This window comes from Diadema setosum, chromosome 17 (genome assembly GCF_964275005.1).
Source record: "Diadema setosum chromosome 17, eeDiaSeto1, whole genome shotgun sequence".
Classification (NCBI taxonomy): domain Eukaryota; kingdom Metazoa; phylum Echinodermata; class Echinoidea; order Diadematoida; family Diadematidae; genus Diadema; species Diadema setosum.
The window spans coordinates 3106627-3131288 of record NC_092701.1 but is presented as its reverse complement, the minus strand read 5'-3'; the positions used below and the strand labels follow the sequence as shown (position 1 = coordinate 3131288).

General features: G+C 38.0%; 1 protein-coding gene and 1 long non-coding RNA gene across 2 annotated transcripts; both read right to left on the bottom strand.

Annotated features, from left to right (window-relative positions):
* Nucleotides 1-1453: 1453 nt before the first annotated feature.
* On the bottom strand, nt 1454-17129 carry LOC140241098 (uncharacterized). Its single transcript, XM_072320865.1, has 16 exons — nt 17111-17129; nt 16052-16692; nt 15587-15671; nt 14190-14251; nt 13495-13605; nt 12774-12855; nt 12503-12591; nt 11106-11543; nt 9111-9205; nt 7977-8039; nt 7252-7346; nt 6350-6428; nt 5056-5586; nt 3892-4026; nt 3042-3126; nt 1454-2300 (listed from the first exon to the last, which is right to left on the bottom strand). The coding sequence occupies exons 1-16, from the start codon at nt 17127-17129 to the stop codon at nt 2151-2153; spliced, it is 2760 nt and encodes a 919-aa protein (XP_072176966.1). The 3' UTR covers nt 1454-2150.
* Nucleotides 17130-17614: 485 nt separating this feature from the next.
* LOC140240406 (uncharacterized) lies at nt 17615-21098 on the bottom strand. The gene is made up of 3 exons (XR_011902029.1): nt 20993-21098; nt 19029-19272; nt 17615-17878 (listed from the first exon to the last, which is right to left on the bottom strand). It is a non-coding gene; the product is annotated as an uncharacterized lncRNA (long non-coding RNA).
* Nucleotides 21099-24662: the final 3564 nt, after the last annotated feature.

The following is a 24662-nucleotide window of genomic DNA, read 5'->3' as shown; positions in this document are numbered from 1 at the left end:
ATACACTGTCATAATGTGTTAAAGTGTGTTTGTGTCGGGGGGGGGGGGGGGGGGACATATCTGTGATTCACGAAAGACTAAGAACCTGAAACTCAAAAAAAAAAAAAAATGCCAGCCACCAACAGGATAATTGCAGTACGTAGAGTTGTCTTCATCTTCGACCAACATTTATTTTGACAAATATACGAAGGTAACATTTTCATAATTGCATTTTAGTTTAAAACCAATAAATAATAAGGTATTTCCAGCACACTGACATTCTGTGACTTGTAATGAAACTTACTCATTATGAGAGAACAGAGACTCATTTAAATAAAGAAATAAAGTGAAACCTTTTTTTTTTTTTAATGCAGTAATTTGGCTCTGCATATCAAGACGACCTTACTGAAGTTAGAGTGGTGTTAGAGGTTAGAGTGGTATTTTCTTGCCACTAACTCCCAGCAAATTAACAATGCAGGACTGAAAACACAACATTATCATTACAGAATAGGAGACATTCACATTTATCGACATATTTCTGCACTTGATAAACTTATATGGTGGACAACGGTCCTTCGTGTCCACTGATACCTTGTACAAAATAATCTCTTTTCCTGTACAAATTATACGAATGCAATCACATTTATGAATCAGTATAATTATATTGAGCAGTACTGATGTGACATCACAGATGCATCACTACGCTTTACTTTATGGTTCTCACTGGATGCATTGTTAGATAATCATTGCATTTTCAACATTTGCACAATTACACACACACTCTATCAATAAACCAGTATAGTACCCAGATCTGTGCTGACACCTTGCCTTCACGACAAAGGTTTCATTTGATAGAAACTAATTGAACTTATTATCAAACTTTCAACCTCTACTACAATAAAAAACCACTCCACGTTTACTGTAAAGTAATTGCAGGGTACAAATCTTTAACAATACATGTATCAAAATGAGAAGAGAAGAGTTCTGGAATTTTGAAGTTTCACATGTTTTCATCGAACAGTGACATTGGAAAAAAAAAAAAAAAACCCTATGCAAATGAGATGTGCTGATTATACTGTCATTGCCTAAGACATCTCCTACAAACCTCAATTCATCGATATATAGTTAAAAATGTATGCAAATAGAGACAGATCACATGACAGACTATTGGCAGGATTTGATTTGTTCCATTTCTTTTTCACCCAAAAAAAAAAAAGAAGAAATTCTTCAGAAATTTAGAAGCACTCTGTATAGGCAAATAGTGTGAGTTATGCACTTTAGAAAATTTATTTAAAAAATGTATCATGGGCTTCTAGCTAGATGAGAGCAGAGATGAGTTTCTTTGCTTTTTTTTTAATGACACAATCCACTCATCTGACCACTATCATCCACAACAACAATTTTTTTCTTGTTCTTTTCCTCTTTTTCGGGGGGGGGGGGGGCAGATGAGAGGCTGGTGAAAGAAGGTGCTCCTCTTTGTATGTGACTTGTACATGACTATGAACAGGCAGTGTCTCAGTACTGTATACACTATGTATTTTATGAGGGGGTTTTTTTGTGTGTGTGAATTTCGCAAGTCAAGTGCTTATTGCGAATTTAACAACAGGCTGAAATATTAACTCGGAACCCGACAAGAGTGTGAGGCGCATGCATACATTTCTCCATTTACTATGTACTGTCCTCCACGATCACAAATTCAACCACTCACAAAACTGCTCGGAAGTCCTGGTTCGCAAAAAATTATACTCACTAAGTATATGCCGTATATAGTATTTGTGACATTTACACAAACACTTTGATAACGTATACTATCCCATATACACGTAGTGTGTCGTTGACCAAGAAATACAGCATGAAAATATAGGGAATACTGAGAATTAGCAGATATTGCAAATTATTGTAAACTTGATTTGCCTGACTTATTTCATATCATGGTGAAAGATCATACGCATTGTACCTTTTTATGTATGACATACAGTATTGTGCATCACGGTAAACATACACCTACAAACGTGTATTTTTTCTTTCCTGAGTTGTATAAGACAGCCTATGATATCACTGTAAACTCTATGCCACAGTGAGTGAACCATACAAACTTTTCAGCTGACAGTAAGCATTCAAGGTGATGACGTGAGGAAGGTAGCTACACTTTCCTGCTTCTCTTCTCTTTTTTATTGTGAGAGTGCCCCCGCACATTCTTGGAATTGCTGCAACAGCTGCAGGAGTTGCTGGCTGCCCACACAGAGTCTCTCCCTGTTGACTGGGGTTGCCACAAATTGCTGCAGGACAGCCGGTGTCAACTGACTCATGTCGACATCAATCTGTTCGAAAAGCAGGGAGATAAAAAGTGATACCAGTGTGTGGCACAGAGTAAGATGTTTATGAGGCTATGCTATGCAAAGGATTTTCTTCAAAGGTTCTTACCTTTTTGGAAGACTTCAAAACTTCCAACAAATGTTGCATGATTATATCATTTTAGTTTACAGCAGCATGTATTGACTATCAGCTCATATTGTTTTGCAATGACTACTCAGGAAATATAATGCAGTCCAACCTCCAATGTCCAGCCCTCTCTCATGTAGACTTTTCTATTATCCGGACACCTCCGAGCAGTGAAGACAAACAAAAAATTGATTTCAACTGCAAACATACCTCCTAGAAAACTCATGCAGTTTACCCATGATATTCCCTACAGAAAGAGGTTATGAATTATGCAGTAAAATGCTTCAATTTTGTGACTATGAGTTTAAGTGTGCAAGCATACCTTGAATTATACTGTTGCAGTGTTGTACACTACCCTACGCAGCTACCACTGGGTCGGCAGCCTATTTGTACTCAAATAGACATAAACATTGTTTCTCCCTTATCCGGGCAAATCGCTTATTTGGATGGGCACCGGTCCCGACATGGCCAGATAACAACAGAGGTCAGACTGTACAGTGCAGAAATGAATTCAAATTCATGGCTATTTCTAGCCATTATGGGCTGATAACCATTTCCTATTTGACAATGATATCACATATTTCATGGAAACAGTGAGTATTTAGAGTGCAGCCACTGACCTTGAGAGCATCGATGAACACTTGAAGAGAGTTGACCACAGCAGCTGACCACACAAGCTGTGTGATGTCCACACCAGAGGTCAAGCTGGACAAATAATAATATAACACATCAATTTCGCTGATACTGTAACACACACATAGTAAATTATGATACCTAGTATTTCCTCAGTGAAGCCCATTCCTGATCGCTCCATGACATTTGCTCCTGCGACAATTGCTCCCATGAAATATCTGCACGCTAAGCCGAACATAATACCTATACCCACAAAAATAATCCTAACCCTAATCCTAATCGTCACATCAAACTATACCTGAAACCCTATCACAATGCTAGCCGCTATGTCCTTGGAGAAAATAAGACTGCAAGCAATTATCATTAGGCACAGGTCAAGAATCGTTAGGCCAAACCTAAATTGCAGCACTTGATTTATGAACTCAATTGGATTATCATCACACATAATATCAGCTTATTCCAATAAACTTACTAAGCAAATCCCACTTGTTCAAAATTCTCTCGACACTATTTATGATCAAAGAACTTAGCAACAAATGTTTGAATCCTTACACTTACAATCAATTAAGGATGACTTTTCTGCTTTAACCATAATTAATATTATATGCTGCAGCTGCCTTATTCCTACATCCAAATCAGCTCATTTTCGGAAATCCATCAAACATGGAGTATTGCAAATAACCAAACACAAATTCATGTGACATTTTCTGAGACATTATCTGTGATAGCAAACTTGGCTGAGATTTATCCCTACAAACATGACATAAGCCCATCTAGATTCACTTTTAGTCTTCAGTTGGAAGAACTCATCCTGACGATGGGTAGAGCAATACTTACTTCTTGACTGCCTCAATGATCCTTTGCAGAAGAGGAATGACCACACCCAAATGATCCAAACTCTGCTCTTTGGTTGGGACGCCCTCTACTGGTACACTGGATCCAAGGAACTGGAGTGACGAGACTATGGTATCCCTAAATACAAAACATGAAATATGAAGTGTCACACCCTAATAATCTTCAACGTTGCAACGAAATACTATATACGACACTACACAAATGATGTGATTCATTACCATCATTACTATCATAATCATCATCATCATCAAGCACAATAGGGTCATTACTGTCATATTTTATACTAGAACATAATGACTTAAAACTCTTGGAATATCTGATATCTTGTAGTATCTATGCATAATATCACATTTGCAATCATCAATTGAAAATAAAATAATTTTATATTCAATCTTAGTATAACAGGTCTTCTGTGGCCAACTCACACACTGAATAAATTTTGCTACCGACAGCAGCAACAGAAGGGTAATGCTATGTGTGACATATCAGTGGCGGATCTAGAAGGGGGTGCACCCCTTTTATTTGTTGTGCTCATGTGAGTCAGATTTCAATAACGACATTTTTTCTCAAGATGTGCAAATATCAATAATAGCTGATAATTATGGGTTATGGCTGCAGTTCTCATTTCAATAATGGACTGGCTTGCAGGTAACATGGCTAAAAAGCAAAAACAAGTGACTACTGTTTGCAATCTGAGAGAAATGTTAAATGGATGGAAAAGTATTGGTGGAGATAAGGATTGGGCTTTTCACTTTTTGTGAGATATTAAGAAACCACTAATAAAACAGTACAGAGCATATCATTCTAAGAGGAATTCAAAGTTTATTTGACAAATATCGGTTTTGAAATGGCTGAGACATCTAAAAACAAATTAAAACAGTGATCTTCATAAAAGGTGGGTCCCACCTTTTATTAGGATTTCTCTGTTTTGGATATCTCAGCATTTCAAGACCAAATTTTATCAAATAAAAGTTGAATTCCTCTTGGAATTACATGCTCTTTCACATTTCATAAGAGGTTCTCATTACCTCACCAATAAATGTTAGAAACCTGAAGTTAGGTCTGAACCAAAACTATACGATCCCTTTAAGTACTTTGGGAATGTTACATAGGAGGGTGAGGCTGGAAAACTTGGAAAAAACTTGCCTGTGTTCCTTTAAAAGGTTCCAGACACTTTCAAAGATGGAGAGAACGAAGCACGTCACTCGGTCCATCTCTCCTCCTCCTCCTCCTCCTCCTCCCCCAACATCCCTCGCATCAGCACCTTGATGATTGCCACCACACGTATTCCTCCGTCCCCCATCAATCCAGGGAGGAACGGGCGAGACAGCAGCATCTGGAGATATCACCATCCCTTCAGCCTGATCCGTCTGCCCAGCACAAATGCCTTCCTCAGCTCTCTTTGCATTCATACACGTATCACCATCCTCGGCAGTTCCCCCTCCCGAGAGGCTATCCTTCTCATCCCCGATGCCCTGTTCTAAGACTCTAGGAAACACTGATGTCAGAGTTGCTACACTCTCCTTCTTTAGATCAGTTGGTCGTTTCTCTGCACTGTGATAGTCTTTCTTCAAGCCTATATCTCCAGCAGGTGGCATGATTGTCGTTTGGTTGGACTTCCACAGATTACTGAGATTTTCAAGCTCTTCTTTACATTGTGAAGTAACCCCTTTATATCTGTTATAGCCATATGGGAGAAACAGAGAGATACATGTATATCACAAAGTGATATATTGATTGAATCTTTACCTGTAGAAAACTTATCCCAAATATATTCGGGCAGGTGTCTAAGGGTAATATATGTTATGGCAAAATAAGCTCATCCTAAATGGGTTAAAGGTTATCATGACGAAATGATAATGTTCCAACAGTATGAAATGGGACCAACAACACAAAATTTGGCACATGATCACAAATTGATCTTCAAAATGACCTCACAGAATTGAGTATTTCTTGTTGCAGAATCCTTGGGCCTTGTGTGGAGCTGATATTCTTGAAACCATCTCTTCTAGTGGGTAAACTGTGACAAAACTCTCTCGATTAATCCAGAGAGCACCACTTATAGCACACACTATGCAGTCTTTCATCTGTCTGCTCCAACTTTCTTGCATTTAAATATCGCAAGATGGACTAGGTGGTTTTGAATGGAAAAACATTTGTTCAAGTGACAGAAAGTTTCTAAAGAATTCTAAATGAAGAATCTAAATGAATCAATTCAGGGTGAATTGCAATTACAATGGGCATCACAATCATGCCTAATGACTCAAAAAGTAACTCCTGCTTAAGAAAAATCATTCATGCACCTACATTTTTCTTCATTCATTTATTCAACAATATGGCCTAATGTACAAATTTGATATCATTTGATGACTATGGCTAGTCAGAGAATAGAAATGGAATATTTAGAATGAATCTTGAGAACAGCATACAGTACACTCACTTTGGGTTCTTACTCAGTACATCAAGAATGGACTTCGCACTGCATCGAAAAGAGCTCATCTGAGATGGAGTGAATTCTTCTGTTCAGTGAATCAAAGAGAACACAAGATTATCAGATATTTCCATGCATTCACCTTGCTTTAGTATCTCACATCCTTTCAACACAGTAAAAAAAGTGGGGGGGGGGGGGGAATGCAACTATGGACACCATGAAAAGAGAAAAGTACATTTTCTGTGTTTCTTGGTATGAAGGCCTGTGCGTTAATGTGTCATTTAGAACACATAATAATAACAATATGTTGTTAGGGGTCAACTTGATAAGGGACTCATTGGCGCAGTTAACAGCAGACACAGGATGGCGCACTGCCCGACCCGGCCCGGAAAACGGCGTGCCCACTACTACGTCCGCATACACGCTATAACCTGCATGCATGCACCACCGAGTCTGATTGTACCTGACGAAGCTCAGCAGAAGCGAGCGAAAGGTCATACACCTTACTACGATTTTCTTTGCGAAACAAAATATGAATTTGTTCTCCACTCATTATAGTATTCTCCACGATGGTCAACATCTTCACAAGGGATTCAGTGTCGACTATATTTCTACACATCAATTAAATAGGAGCGATTGTAAGCAGCATTTGTTCTCAGATACACACAAAGAAAGAATTTGCCTAAGTAGTGGTCTACAGCCACCCTTAAATCAGATTAGTTCAAAAGTAGTCTAAAACCCACTTGTTTAATGTCTTTCTTTCATTACTCATCCTTTTTTATACTTCCTTTACTTAACCTTTTCTGTTCCTATTCTATTTGCACCTAGAACACTCCATAGAGTAGATTTGTCACATTATAAAAGATTTCAATTATCATTATTATTTTGGGATGGATGAAATTAAGTCTTACCATGATCATGAGCACTCTCCACAACCTTGATCAGTTCTGTGACTTCTGTCTTTCTCTGGCGCCCAAGTATGAGACCAAAGACAGCCATGAAATGCCTGAAGGGTCACAGATAGGCAAGGTACAAGTATTTTGAGTGACACAAAAGTTTTGAAAACAAAGAGCATGGTATTCTTTATCTGGAGAATGTAACATTGCAAGTAAAATAATAATGTACACTAGAAATGACACCCAAATGATACTTGTAAACTCATAGTAGTCACCCTAAGTTGTGAAATTCTGTGATAGAGTTTCAGTACTGACATACACTTACAAAATTAATTTTGCACATCATTGCAAATTTTGTAATGGATTTCATCACCAATGAAAACATTATCTATTTAAGATGGGAAGACAGTTTGGTCTCTACCAGTTATAGCAATGTCAATAATGGAAGTTGTAGCAGAAGCAGCAGAGGTTTAAGATCAAATACTATGGTAAATATATATGTAGTAGCAAAACTGATAACAAATACTGCATTCATACACTTCTACAACTACTTGGAAAAGAACAAGAAAAAGAAGGGAAAAGATGGAGAAGAAGGAGAAGGACAAAAAGAAGAAGATGAAGAAGAGGAAGGAGGAGGAGAAGAAGAAGAATAAGAAGGACAAGGAGGATGAGGAGAAGATGAAGAAATATGCATAAGAATAGTCATCACACAAGTTTAATGAATGTGATTGTCAACTCACTTTCTGAGAGACTGCAGAACATCCAGCAGACTCCAGGGAGGTTTTCTGTACACTATGTCCAGCCTGAAAATAAACCCCAAAAAGATCCCAATTAAATTCTAAAAACTGTGATGAACTTGTCATGAAAACTTGCTTGAAATGAGAATAAGATGTTGTCAAACTTCCTTCTGATAGAGCATCATATTTTCAAAGCATAAATTACATAAAGAACCTCGAGCAGTATCTATGCAAACCCTTTTTCAAGAATACATCGTATGTAACTGACTCATCACTCTTTGAGATGAGCAGTCTGGATAACATCTTACGAAGGATACCTTCAAAATTAAATTTCAAATTTGAACAGCTACAATATTATCATCAGCATTTGAAATATAACTTATCAAGTCTCATAAGGTCTACAAATGGAACCTACATTGGTTTAAAGGCATCTGTTTGTTTGTTGTTGTTGTTTTTTTTTATGGTCTCATTTTTGGCAATAGTGATGCCAAGCCTTAAAAAATACACTACAAGTATCAGTGCAGTGCTATGCTTCATTCAATTTCCAGGAACAGCCAATAATAATGGCAAAACTTTGAATACTCTTGCATAAAAATGTAAAAAAACCACAACCAATGTCTGAAGATTCAAGGTTCTCCTCATTGGTTGGTATTGTAACAAAGAGTACTATAATCAAGGCAAAGGATATGAATGCTACAAGAATTTCATATTGATTTATTTTATAGGTTGTGGTATTGGGGCCATTTCAAAAGGGCACCTGCAGTAGGACTGTGACTATGGCCAAACAGAAGTACTGACACGCAAATCACTGATTTCACTTGAGAGGCTAGCCTAGGAACAAGTAAACATGTTTGTAAATGAATACTTTAAACAATCTATCCCAAAACATGGAAATGTAACCTACAATTATACAAGCGACTACCAATATAACGAAATCCTCGGGACTGGCAGATTTCTTTTGTTCTATCAAAATTTTGTTGTAACATAACAAATAAAGTATTATAAAGATACATCAATAATGATTTTGAAACCGTAATTTTTTACTTCATTGTATCGAAAGTTTATTACAACCCTGTTCGTTATAACAGAAGTGCACTGTATTCATGTTGTTACTGAGAAGTCAGGGTTTGGACATACCAATGGTTAGTGTAGCTTTCTTCCATCTCTCGTCGAAGGAACAAAGCCAGAACCATCTGGAGGGATTGCATCATTTTACTTTTAATGCTGTCATCCTGGTAGAAATAAAGCAGGTGTACAAATGCATACGATCAGAACATGATAGAATATACAGTAAACCTCGGATAAGTCGACGTCGAGTGAGTCAAAAATCACTTAACTCGAAGCAAAATAAAAAGTCCCCATTTTTCCCTATGTATTTTCTCTAAGAAATATTTGGATAAGCCGAAGTACGAGAGTCGAATTTCGGCTGTGTCGAAGTAAAACATTCAGTCCCTTTTGTACAAAATACACGTAGTTCATATCACTTGAGCCGATGAAGATTTGTCTGGCATTCTCATTACATTTTCGAGGAGAACAAAAAAATTGGCATGTCGCAGAACCCCGTCCCTGACCTGCTGCAGGTAAGCATGCACACTCACCGTACCGCTCCGCACGCATGTCGAATACATACACATGTATACATGTATACACACAGCACATCGATCCATACTTTATCTATACACACAGCACATCCATACTTTATCCATGTCAAGCCAGAACTCCTTGTTCAACAAATCGCTGCTTTAATATTTTAGTGACAGGCTAAGTGGGCGGAGCATGTTTGTGTGTGCCCTGCTGGCTGTATAGTTTTGTTCAATGGAGGTAGGATGGGCCTGGGAGAGTGATTGTCTCAGGGTAGGTTGACAGAGATGGCTACCTATGTTGCACCATAGACATAGCACATGCACATTGCCACATTAGCGCAGACATCCTCAGAACTACGTTTAACTACTAGTATTGATACAAATCCATGTTCAATTTAGAACAAAATAAGAACATTATCTTCAAGAACAGACAAATTTGAATGCAAACACACACACGCACGCACACACACAGACACACACACACACATGCAAATGTACTATAATACATGTACATAACTGTTAGTCAAAAAAAAAATTTGACTCTCGCGAGAGTCGAAGTTCACTTTAAGTCAACGCATTTTTGACAGTCCCGAGAGCTTCGATTCATGCGAGGTTTACTGTACATTCACTTTGCATTATTCAGAGGTCTACTCGTGCACCTCTTCATTCTTAAATGTCCTGTTTACCTTTGGGAGGAGTGGTTTAAAAATGTTTCAAGATATCACGTTTGATGCATATGTGCAGGTCAGTTGTATCACAAAACATGCTACCATATAAAATTTTTGCAATAAAGCCTAAGATATAAGAAGATATCACTATCTTTCTCATTAAACCATAACGGAAGATGATTCAGTCTGGAAACATTTTTGTTATAGCTATTGTACACATTTTGTATAAATATCTAACAATACTTAACATTGATTATACTAGTTCAAATTTTTACTTTGGTTGTTTCTATCCCTAACTCACATATCAGAACTATTTTGAAGCACTAATGCTGGGTTTTTGTTTTATCTGAAAATGGTAAATTATGCCTTTAAGCATTTGACATTCCAATCCTTCTCTGAAAATCACCATACTTCACAGGGAAGTGTACACCCCTCCCTGTCTTTATGTCATTGCTACAATGATTATCAGTCTTTAAGCTAATTTGAAAAAAAAAAATATATATATATCAGCTTGACAGATGAAAAAGACGCCCACTCACAAGAACAAAGAGATCTAAAAAATTGGTAGCAAATGCAAATTAGGCTTATGTTGTATTCATACCATCAAAATTGATGGAAACTTCTATATTCTTTTAGAATCCATTATTCTGAAGACAGGTGACATGTAATGGCAATGAATTTGTCTCCTCTGCCTACAATTTAAACTCACAATTCAAAAGAGAAAGAGAGAGAAAGACATAAATGTATATCTTATTTTGACACAGAAAATTTGGCTCTTCACTTCTGATAACACCAGACCTAGTAAGTCACAAAGATATCACTGATCAGAGCAATTTCCCATAGAATCATATAAAATTAAGAGACAGGAAAAATAATCATACCATCTTCTTATCATCTGATTGCACACGATGCTCTGTATGTGAGGTATGAACGTCTTTTACTCCCTTGTCCTCCGTAGAAGCTTGCGTCATATCTGGAAGGAGATGCTCAAAGTGGGAGGATGCGGTCTCTGATTTTTGCAACTTCCCGTTGTCATGGAGACCATCATCTTTCTCATACCGGAAGACTGGGTTTCCTGCTGCATCCTCCACATACATCAGATCACTCATGTCCTCATCCAAACTTGGAGCCGCTGCCCATATCTCCTTGGGTTGTGGTCCCTCAGAAGACGGAGAAGAGATGGAGAAATTCTCCTCTTTCTGATGCAAGTTGTCAGGTTTCAGGCAATCAGGTTTTTGTATTGATGTCTCCGAGTCGTCAGAGGATAATCCCAGTTCATGCTGTACACCAAGCTGCTGCTGGATTTCACTCATGAAGTTCTGTTTGTGGTGGTGACCATAAAAACACAGATGTGGCTCAGTCCTACTCTGCATTATTTTCATCTTTAATTGCCTTTTCCTTACAAATACTCCACACTGAATTTTTGTCTGTAGTAGAGCACGACATAACAAACAGAATGTGCATTTAGCGTTTTTATCAAAAACTACACTTTGTTCAGTTTATGTTATTGCTTTGTTTATGAACAAATGCAGACATCACATATTCTAAGGTGGTTTCATTTTCATGCATGGCCAGCACCACGTTTTTAAATGTGGGGGCCGAGTTTATCATTTCTGAGTGAATGCAGCAATATTGGCAGAACAAATCAGTGAAAGATTGAGGAAAATCAGACAATATGTTCAAAAGTTATGAATTTTTGAAGTTTCAATGCCACCATCACAGGATGAGAAGACTAATACAGTTTGTCATGTCACATGCATAGAATGATATAAAGAAAATACAAAGAGAATTCCACATTTTTTTTTTTTTGAAAGCACACATTCCCTTGACTTATCACTGGCCTATGGTGAGGATAATATTATTCCCCCTGACCTATGAAAGAGGCAAATCAAGTGCTCTTTTATCATAAGAGAAAAATGAAAATATATTGAATTTTCTTTAGATTTTCTTTTTATCATTGTACACGTGACATCACAATAGTAGTCTTCTCATCCAGTGATAGCAGTTCTGAAACTTCAAAAACTCATAACTTTTGAACAGACTATCTGATTTTCCTACAACTTTCACTGATGTGTTCTACTAATATTTCTGCACGCACTCAATCGACATGCAAATGAAGGTGAATAAATGACTTTTGGGATAGTGTCCTTCATGTCCTGATTTGCTAAACACTATGTTTGCAAAATATATGGGATACACATCATCATACACCAGTGTTGAGAGAAACTGACTAGCATAACAACGAACAAGCTACACCAAACTGTCCTCTATAACTCACCTGCGATCCACAAGATGGTACGTGGCTGAAAGATGCTTTCACCGACAGGTTTTTGTCATTGGTCAACAAGACCACCGTTTTGTTCGTATCTGAAGGAAACGACCAAGAATTAAAATACAAATCACATGTTAATCATATGTTCATGTTTCCCTCCATACACGCATGAAGTACAAAGGAAGTTCAATTTAATGATTAATGATTTCTGCTAGTCAGCCTCCACACTAGCTGGGACTGTAAGGTCATGTAATGATAGGGTAAACAAATAACTTACATTTCTGCTTGCAGTGAAGACAGTACTGTAGAATGCGGTCATCCGTCGAGTCATCACACCTCTTTTCTGTGTTTGTCACAAACTGTCAACGTCAGGTGAAGGAACACATTTTCTGTAAGTCAGTTTTTCATTCACGAGTCCTTCATCCATTCATTACAAATGAACAATATCAATGAAGTGCCAGACTCTGTATTCAAGTCAATATTCATTTAGCAGTCACTCCTTCATTCATTACAAAGATATTCACTATCAATTAACTTTTCATCATCTTGCCCGAGGCTGCTCTCATTGCATATGTTGGTGGGGTGCATATTTTAAAGTGAATATATACAGTGGACTCCAGTTATAACAAAGTTCTTAGGACCGGCAGTTTTCTTTCGTTATATCGAAATTTCGTTATAACCAAACAAATAAACAATGAAGAGCAAAGAGCGGATAATTTTGTGGCCTGAATTTCAACTTCATTGTAACCGGAATTTCGTTATTACCATGTTCGTTATAACGGGAGTGCATTGTATTATGTCTCTTCACATTATCCTATATAACCCTGATCTGCCAGTTACTCTCCACTTTGTCAACACCCATTGGGAGATTGGCACTATGCAAGAAATTACAGCTCTACACGTTAAACAGTATGCAGATATAAACCTCTGTTGGTAGATTGTTGAGGTCTTTACTGCTAAGGCCAACAAAAAAGGAGGAGCAAGCTGAATCAACTGACTTGTGAATACGACTGTCCCTTGATCAGAGGGTTGCTTCGATTTCTGTGCAAGAAATCCACAGCTTTCCTGGCAGCTGCTGAACGCATGTTCTTGGAGTCAAGGCTGTTACCCTAACACAAGCGTGAATAAAATGTAAGACAATTGATGATGAGGAAAGAAGGACAGATTACTGTCAACTTTTTCATTCATTTTAACTTTGTGTTCTTGTAAAAATGAGTACTTTTATTTGAAAATCCAATCAGAAGATAACTTGTATCTATATAAGTCTTCTTTTTTTTTTGGGGGGGGGGGGGAAGGGGCAAAACATCATCTCATGTTTGATTGTCACTTCCTGACACCATCTGCATTTTGTCATTTTTATTTATGATATTTAACAATTATGTCATACGGTCATCAGATATTGTTTTAGAGTGTTAATGGTTTTTTTTTTCTTGGATTGTCATGATTCTAATACTTTAATTCAAAATATATTATGCATTTAAACTGCCTTTGTTGAAAGTCTACATGCTATTCAACTCAGCCGTTATAAGTATGACCATTGCAAGATATTACCAGATAAGAGGTGATCTATACGTGCATTATATATCAGTATACTATCATATATTTCCCCATAATGTTGACCTGATGTGTTTTCAAATGCACATATGGACATAAAGTCAAAACAAATCAAAATCAAATTAGATATGCGTCTTACCTTTAAGCCATCCAGCTCTCTCAGGACTATCCATGGCACCACAATGACAACATCTCCAACACCTAAAGACATAAAGAGAAACACAGCAGATGATAACTGGAAAAGCACTTTGAGAGCGCAGACCTCCGCCAAGCAGCTACTTTTCACCAATGATCTTGCTCTTTCCAAAGAGATTTTTCTCCTCCCCACCACTGTGGCAAAGCTCTTTGGGCTCTTCCATAGAGATCAGTGATTTCCATCCATAGGTATACATGCTGAAAAATCACCCAATTTCCCAATATAGAAGCCTTTGTTACATCATAAACTCTAGCAGAAACTACAGCACACACTTCAGTGAGCGTCTGAAACCCTCAAAAATACGCAGCTTGACCCTACCTGTCAAAATATCAAAAATCCTTCATAAATTCCCAAAAAAAAATCTCAGATCACTACCAAAATTTAATGATTTGTCACTTGTGTCATTCTCAACCTTTCATGTAAGTTTCATCCAAATCTGTTAACTACTTTTTGAGCTATTTTGCACACGGACAAACAAACAAACAAACCAACGGTAACGAAAACATAACCTCCTCCCCTGGCAGAGGTAAAAATAGAATGTCTCATGTATGACACCATTACCAATTGCTTTGCACACAAAATGTCTGCGATATAGACTGTACTGGCTAATAACACAAGAAACTAGAATTATGGTATAATGTATGTTAAGCTCTGCTCAATTTCTTTTTTTACCTTCCCCTCTTCTTCCAGTTTGGTAGGCTTCAAACATATACCGGCTGTTGTTCCACAGCTCTATTAATTGTACATTTAATACTTTGCATCATGCAACATGAAAACAAAACACCACACAAATATTGTCCCTAAAAGCTAATGAATTTGTATGCTTGATTGCCCCATGCTATGCTGCACAGCACTGCCACTATAGCACATCCATTTCACTGCATGCATTTATCTGTGCAGATAGGCAATTTTGGGAGAGTGATAGAATCCATGGATATCAATCCATACCAGGGCCCCTTTTTATGAAAAGATAAAATCGATTTTAAATTTCCTTGCCACACAGGCTGCCATAGACTTACAGTATAGAAATTAACTATATAATCAATCTGTTTTATTAATTTATTGACGTTTTTATGTTACTAGCTGCATGCTTAGAAGTTGTGTGATGATACTGTCTTATGTGTGTGCGTGTGTGTGCGCGTGTGTGTGTGTGTTTTTAACTTTTATTCATATTCATTCAAACACTTGTGCCACATAGCGATAAAATCATTGCATGAAAGCATTCAGTGACAATGTTTTGGAACAAAAAAACATAATATTGAACAAAAAAACATAATATTAAATCAAAATGGGAAGCACAGTTATAAATATATTTTTTTCTTGCTACCATGTCTACTCACCTGGGATACTCTTTCCCAAGATTCCCCTCAGAAAGGTCAGGTCATGGATGAAAATATTGGTGTCAACAATCACAAGGACAACATCCTTATTAAAGGAAAGAAGAGGAAAGAAAGAGAAAAGTATCAACAGTACTTGGAATGTCAAAGAACTGCAAGAGCATCGGGTATCATTAACAGACAAGAAAGGTAATTTTTTTGTAAAACCATTTTGTTGTATCTGTAATGTAATAATAATAAATAAGTATGATTCTTTTAAACAAATCATATGTCTGGCTTCTTTCAGACAATAAAGCCGACATCTGTTAAAACATAGCACATCCCAATAATGTGTCTGTCTACTGTTTGTTGACAAATTCAAGATGAGAATAAGATTCATGCAGTAACAGTGCAGCACTCCTTTTTCTCTACGTCAAGTGGAAGTGGGTACTTTAGGCCTACTTCAGGGTGGTCATTTCTTGTACTCACCTTGTTCTCTGAAGGGAAATCTACTTCCATCTGTGATGTTCCATCCTGACTGGAATCTCCCTGTGAGCTTGATGCGCCACCAGCAGAGGACTCTGGCCACGGCTGAGTAGGACAGACAGAGTTACTGGACACAGGACTTGGCTGTAACTGACCAGATGTAAGCAGTAGCTTATGATGGCTGGACTGGTCTGGCTGGAGATGGACTTCCCGCAGAGTTTGCGCTTCTTCGGTAGATGAGGTTGTGAAGCAAGAAGCTGCTGAATAGTCTAGTTTACTGGAAGATGAACATTGGTACGGTTTACCAGTCTTTCCGGATAAAGGTGAATTGTTGCTGATGTCACATGTAACCTTCGTGGAACCTTTGTGGCTAATGGCATGTGATGGGACACAAGGCTGGTTATCCTCCACCTCTGGAAATCTGCGGGAGTCAGTGCTAACAGGACCTGAGATCTGGTTCACTGTGGGTCTCACATGGTCAGCTGCTGCACTCTTTCTGGCGGATGTTTTGGAAGACAGTGATGAATTACCAGGAGAGTCTTTCGCATCACTGGAGCTAAGATTGCTCTGGTAAGTGGAACCTATAAACTTCTTGTCTGTACTCGAAACATTTCCAGGAGACACCCCTTCACCTTGGCACTTATCTGCAGCATGGGATGTGCATCTAGATACAACACAGCCTTTTGAATCACAGGCAGCCAAGGATGGAGCAGTCCTAGGTCTCTTCAGGTCATTATATGAATGTTCATCATCTTTATTCTTCTGATTCTGTTGGGCTAAAATCTTTGAATCTGAAGAGTTTCTGTGACCTTTGGCTCCTTGACTTCTGAGAGGAACAGAATCTTGAGATTTCTTTTCATCAGGTGTAACATTCTTTCCAGGTGGTGAAATCTTTTGTTTGGCATTCCCTTGGACTAAAGAGTCAAAGTTGGATGAGTCTGTTTCAGAAACTGACGGAGATGATGGAACTTTTCCGCTCCTCTCACAGGCTTTGATCACAGGTTCCGTTGTCTCTGGTATTACGAGTTTTACCTTTAAGCCCCTTTCAGATCTTGCCACTACGTTCTCTTCCTCTCTCCATTTTTTGGTCCTCTTCTTCCTAGTCTTGTTCTCAGGCACTGAAGAACTTTCACCCTTGTGTCGTTTTGCAGCTGGGGCCTCCAGCTCCTGATGAACTTTTTCCTTTCTGGAAGATTCAACCTCTTCACTCCTGGAGGTATTACTACAATTACAATTGGTATTGCGTCTCTCAACGGTCTTTCCTAGCGCTGGACAGGATACCTGTGTCTTTGATTTATCACCTCTGTCTAAGCGCCTTCTGGTAGAGTCTCTTTCAATATTGTTTGCACCACAGATTTCATCACCCAATGACCTCTTTCTTCTTGGGGAACGTCCCTGCTTTGGCTGAGGTTTTCCTGATTCTGTCTCACAATGTAGACTCAACTCTGATTTGTGTCCTGGGATTGATTTGACTTTGGACTCTTTGCTTTCACTCTTTTCACTGATCCTCTCTTTCTTCTCCTTCACATCTTTCAACGGAAAACTTTTTTGAGGAATGCCCACTTTCTGACCCTCTGGTTTACTCCTCCTCCTCCTCGGAGATGCTGTTGCTTGGGTCTGGTTCTTGGTTCTACTCTGTGATGCCTGATGAAGGGGTGTAGATTTGCCCCCCATGCTTTGGCCTCCACTGCTAGATAGTGCACTAATAGCTCCAAATTGACCAGACTCTTTGTGCCCCTTAGCTGGCAATGACTTGTGAAATTTCCCTGATGCTTGCAGAGAAAACATCTCTCTGGTCTCTGCTGCTCTTGATTTCAACACATCATGTTTCTGTTCAGGAAAGAATTATATTTCACATTTATCATATTTCTCAAACAGAAGTGCACATGACAAAATCATCAGATCAAGTTCTTAACAAAAACTGACGCCTTGTGGTAACACTATTTTCTTACATTCTACTACATCATCAACATACATGAAATCTATATTTAAATACAGATACAATTATGTTTACAAAAAAAAAGTCATTATATCAATGCAGTATATGTATTTCTAAAAGACTATGACAAGGCACAATGAGGGAAACCATTCCCTTGCATGCTTACCTGTTGCAAGATCATCTCGAAAGAATAATGTCTCTGTCCTGACCTACATCACGTACAAATTTGTATCTCAGCTTTATTTCAGCATGAGCAGATATTCATAAAATTATCACCTTTTCTTTTCATTAAAGGGAAGATAAACCCCAAGAACAATGTGGATTGAGTGAAAGCAGCAACATTAGTAAAACACATCAGCGAAAGTTTGAAGAAAATCGGACAATCGATGCAAAAGTTATGAATTTTTGAAGTTTTGGTATTGGAACCGCTGGATGAGGAGACTACTAGAGGTTATGACGTATGAGTGGACTACAATATCAAGAAAATATAAAGAAAATACTACAAAAATCCATTTTTCATGAAAATTACAAATTCCATCAACTTGATATTGACATATGTTAAGGGTAGCAATTATTCCCCCTGCTTTCTGAAAGCGGTTGGTCCACTGCTCTTTCATAATTCTAGAAAAGTGAATATTTGTTGAATATCCTTTATATTTTCTTTGTATTGTTGTCCACTCATACGTCATATCCTCTAGTAGTCTCCTCATCCAGCGGTTCCAACACCAAAACTTTAAAAATTCATAACTTTTGCATCGATTGTCCGATTTTTCTCAAACTTTCACTGATGTGTTCTACTAATGTTGCTGCTTTCACTCAATCCACATTGCTCTTTGGGTTTACCTTCCCTTTAAGCATTGCATGATTTTTTTTTGGGGGGGGGGGCTGAGAAATAACCCATTTATGAACAGATTCAAATGTCAAAAATTAATGTGGAATGATAAGTTGTCTTGGATATGAGTTCCCTTTATTAGTGCATTGACATTTCATTTCTACATTTGAACAAGGGCAGAGATTGAAGTGATGAAAACAACAAATTACCACTCCTAAATGGGCAGGTTTTTCCCAAACTGATTGTCCTGATTTTGGATTGAAGTAATAAGGTTTGTTTCTCCTCCGGGAGAAGCACTCTATCCAGAAGTCTTGCTGTGAGGGACTCCCTGTTGTTTCCATGGTGACTGAGTTGCCGTCCTTTGTCATTAGCAAGCATCAAAATGGCTTGTCATGGACACAGACAGCTAACAGGACCAGCATTCCTTGTTGACTTTATCCCACTGGGAGAGCCCTGTATGCATGTACAGTAATGGTAACCACGCAAGCAATAGGGGGTAAAAGAAATTACATGTAAATGTACACTTAAAAGGACTGTATAGTTTTGGTTGAGACCTAACTTCAGATTTCTAACATTTCTTGGTGAGACAATGGGAAACATCTTATGAAATGTGAAAGAGGTGTAATCCTAAGAGGAATTCAGTGTTAGTTTGATGAAAACTGGTTTTGAAATAGCTGAGATATCCAAAAGAGGGCAATCCTAACAAAGTGAAAGGGTTCAGAATCCACACAGAAATTAACTAGATTTCAAACAGGATATAAATGGGCAACATCCCACAAATGCAACCTTTATTCAGGGCTCCAATTCCAAAACCACAGCTTTCATGCCCGGCCATTTTGTGAGACCGTCCTATTCACCTGTGTCGTTTCCTTCCGTACATCAGCCATTATACATGAGCAGCATACAAACATGTGAGAGTATAGAGTGATAACAAAGTACCGTACATAGAAGGTGTAGCACTACTGCATATCGTAACCTACTACAGTCCTGTCTATACAAGCAAGCCCTTACAAAAGGTGGGGGCCACTTTTTATTATGATCGCTTTGTTTTACTCGTTTCCTCTGCCAAGGGAGGAGGTTATGTTTTCGTTTACCGCTGGTTTGTTCATTAGTTAGTTAGTTTGTCGGTGTGCAAAATAACTCAAAAAGTAGTTAACGGATTGGGATGAAACTTGCAGGAAAGGTTGAGAATGACACAAGTAACAAATGATTAACTTTTGGTAGTGATCCGAGAATTTTTGGGGAATTTATAAAGGATTTTTGATATTTTTGCAGTTAGGGTCAATGAACTTGGGAGTTCAGGCTGCGCGTATTTGAGGTTTGCATGCGCGCACTAAAGTGCGTGCTCTAGTTTCTGCCATAAGCATCTTTGGTGTCTGCTAGGGCGAGGCGCACCGTGAAGCTGAGGGTTTATGATGTAACAAAGGCTTCAATATTGGGAAATCGGGCGACTTTCAGCACACAATGCTATAAGTAGGTATGAGTGTAAATCACCAATATCTCTATGGAAGAACAAGATTAGTGGTGGAAATGAGCTTCATGCTTGGCGGAGGTCTGCGCTCTCAGAGTGCTTCTCTAGTTTTTTGATGTCTCAGCCCTTCAAAAACAAATTCATCAAATAAACTTTGAATTCCTCCTAGAATGGCATGATGTTCTGTACTATTTCATAAGTGGTTTCTTGATATTTCACAAAAAGTTAAAAGCCCAATCCTAAACTCCACCGTACCATCCTGGTCTGGAAAAATAATAAAAATAAAACGCTAATAATAAATATCAATAATACAATTAAAATTACAATCTATAATCTCGCTTGACTAGAACAACTCCTCTCATACAAGTCATGAACCCCCTTCTATATTCTAGCTGTCACAGTACATTAAAATAGGTTATAAGTGAATTTTACTGCGTTAAATATCTGTGTTCATTTACGTTTCATGCGTTAACTTAATCTACTGTTGCCATGTTGCAAGTGACTGTACTGGCGCTGGCTGGCGTCCCGGGCGGGCGAGGAAATGCAACCGCAACCAGGTCACCTACATGAAATGAGGTACATGGGACTATTTCACACCACAGTGGCGCCTTGGCGCTGTTGTAGAACGCGGACGTGTACACTACTAGTATCTCAATTCGTTCAGTATATTTACAGTCTATCAAAATAACTCATGATAATTACCACGTGTTTCATGGTCTCGGTTGACGGGTGAGAGGTAATAACAACGTCAAAAAATGAGCTAGAAGTTCAATATCTTTCAGGCTTGCAGTGCACCGAGAAGAAACCCAATTGCCCAATGCCAATGGCCACCTCAACTCAAACGTAATTATTGCGCAATATCTCGCAGAATGTAAACGCTAGCTTCAAATTCTTTTGCAATAGGATGCACATCGCTTGATCACGCTTGGGAGGGGGGGGGGGGGGGGAGAAAGATGCATAGATCTATGCATCTTTCTCTCCCCCCCCCCCCCCCCAATACCTTCGATATTCGTGGAATGTGTTCGCGAAGTCACAATATGCTTATTTAAATGCTAACTTAAATTGTAGATATGTTTTGTTTTAAAACTTGGCATGAATTTCCGAGTATATTATAATCATAACTAAAGAAAGACATAACAATCATGATAGGCCTATATAACTGCAATGTGTTTACATCGTAGTTATTCTCTATCCTATAGTGAAATTCTCACATAACTATAAAAGCCTTTAGGCCTATTATGCCTGTATATATGCATAAGGACCTGACATAGATTGTTTTACTAACATCCACATTTTGGTGGAGTTTAATGAATCTCGCATTCATGGTCCTGATAAATAGGTTTTACCGGCCAATTTCGTAAAAGTGTCATTCATTTTCTTTTTACGTGCATTCAAATTAGTATGTTTGAAGCGGTGCAGTGACTTAGGTCAAACGATTTCACGTTAAATGCTTTCAAATTCGTTTTCAGGCACCCAAATTTGTGGTCACAAGTTCAAATTTGAATGTGAGAACTCAATTTTGTGTTTGGGCGTGGATTTCCAAGCATTTTTGTCCATTCAAATTCGTTCGACGGTCTCGATAAGCACTGAAAAGCACTTCCAATTTCGTTTTCAAGCAATTAGCGATTTTAACAATTGAGCATTCAATTTCTTAATGCACGTATACTTATAAATAGGCAAGAGTGATTATGTCCACCTGGTCATTGAATGTGACTTTTACTTTGTATCTTACATTTCATGATCCAGCATGATCAGCATTTCTTTGTTGTTGTTGTTGTTGTTGTTGTTGTTGTTGTTTTGAACATCCAGATTGTTTACTTTTGCTAAACATGTTTTGTAAACTTCAATATAAAATCATCATTTCGTCATGACTGTCATATCATGGCTGTCTTTAACTCTAATTTACATCTTATTTTCATTAAGATCAACATAATTATTGTGTTTATAATCTGCACTTGACATCTTTGGTCATACTAAGACTTTCTGATCTTCATCTTATATATTATTATTTATTTGCATCATCATGTGTGATCCACATACAAAAAAAAAAAAAAAAAAAATCAAAACGCAGTACAAGTAATGTACTTTTCAATGGACCTTTTGCCCATAACCAAATTTGAATTGGTTTCATCAATAAATTGTCCAATTGCTTGCTACAACGATCAATGTTGTAACCTGAACGTGCATTGCCTGAAGAATTGTCTAGCATGTGATAGATTGTCACCAAACATGACGAGAAAAAAAAAATTGAAGGATGTTAATCTTATTTCCATAATGCCAAACCTGGTATATCCACATGCATATAGGATTCTTAGTAACCACCGTCAGTCTCAAGGGACATTTGTGAGTTGATTTGCCAGTGCTGATTCTAGGCATAGCGCCAACTTACAACGAAGTTTAGTAATTGAGGTGGCGAGCAAGTAGTGCAGTGTATAATTATGCATGGTGCACTCTGCAGAATATTCCTTGTCATGTACCATACCAATAAGCGAGGTAGTATCGCCTTCATTATCTTATTTAACTCTATATTATGATTCACTTACCTGAAGTTTTTAGAAATGATGCTTGTCCCATTTTACTATCATTAAAATACCGAAGGAATCATGGCGTCGCTAATTTTCTAAGGAACAGATGATTTAGTTCCGAGACACGTGTATGCAAGCAATATGCATGCAATAGTCTGGGACACGAACCTGTATCCTTAACTGTGCCTGAAAAAAGTGTGTGATGTACAACATTATTCCGATGGTCCAACGCTAATCCGAAAATGAAACACGATTCGTTATTCCGAAACACGCAAATTCCGTGTACCCAGAGGTCCGTTAAAACGAAAATAAAAAAGGGGTTCATAAATCAGAACTTTCATTTTAAGGTGGTTCGTAAGGTTCGTTACTCCGAAAAGAAATACGTTTCGCCAGTTATTTCGAAAGGTTCGTCAATGAGAAAACGGAAAAACGGTGCGTACTAACAAACCTTTGAAATTACGAACCTTTTTTTTTTCCATTTTCGGATTAATGAACAGTCAATATAAAGATCTTTTTTAGCTTTTCTGATTGACGAACCTACAGCACGGTTGTTGCCTGGTAACTGTTACTTTAACGAAGAATGCATAAAATCCAGCAGAGAATACTTCTATTTCTCCTGTTCTCTCCCTCTCTCTCTCTCTCTCTCCCTCTCTATTCTTGACTACAAATTATTTGCGTGTTTGTTCGGTTTTGTTGTGTATGTCTCAAACGGTTACAGTTCGTTATTCCGAAGGTTCGTTATTCCGAAGGTTCTCTATTCCAAAGGTTCGTTAATCCGAAAATGAAATAAGGTTTGTTATTCCAAAGGTTCATCAATCCGAAAATGAAATAAGGTTCGTTATTCCGAAGTTTCGTTAATCCGAAAATGAAATAAGGTTTGTTATTCCAAAGGTTCATCAATCCGAAAATGAAATAAGACTCGTTATTCCGAAGTTTCGTTAATCCGAAAATGAAATAAGGCTCGTTATTCCAAAGGTTCGTACGAACCCTATTTCATTTTCGGATATACGAGTCTTCGGAATAGCGAACCCCATTTCATTTCAGATTAACGAACCTTCGGAATAACGAACCTACGGAATAACGCCACAAATTTAATGTTCGGATAGACAAACCCTTTTTCATTTTCGGATTAACGAACCTTCGGAGTAACGAACCTTCGAAATAGCGAACAGCACCCGTTTCAAACATGTATGTCGAGTGTGCTGATTTCTCTAGCTGCCACAGGAAGGACAATTCTAATTGGGATGAGATTGTCTTCTGCGATGAAGTTATACAAACCATTTTCAGCTGCGTATGGATGATCACCCGGGACGATCACACAAACATACGCACACGCGCACACACACACATCCAATCATACACCATTTTTTGTGTGATTATCTCACTGCTGATTTCAAAATATTTCTCTGTTCAATTGGATTGCTTCAGTTGTCATTTCTTGTTATCTCACAATCTGTTTTTGTCAATATTGTAATAGGCTATCTATTCATTTTTCGTTTCATGTTGTTTTGATCTACTTTCTATGTAAAATTCAACCATGGCTCTCACCAAAATCCCACACGTGTGACAAGGGATAATTCTTGTCGGATTGTAAAACTGCCATAAAACTCCTACTACTCTACTAGCATTGACTAATATTATTTGCCGTCCAGTGTATAAAAAGCAAGTACTCAATAATCCAGTATTAATCTGTATTGTGGCCAGTACCTGGTATCTTTTCACATGAAAATACATACCAGTCAAACCTGTCTATAGCGGCCATCTAATGGGGACGAAAAAGGCGAACGCCATTGACTGGTTGCCGCTATAGAAAGAGAGAAAAAAAAAGTCTTTAATATGGCTTTTCT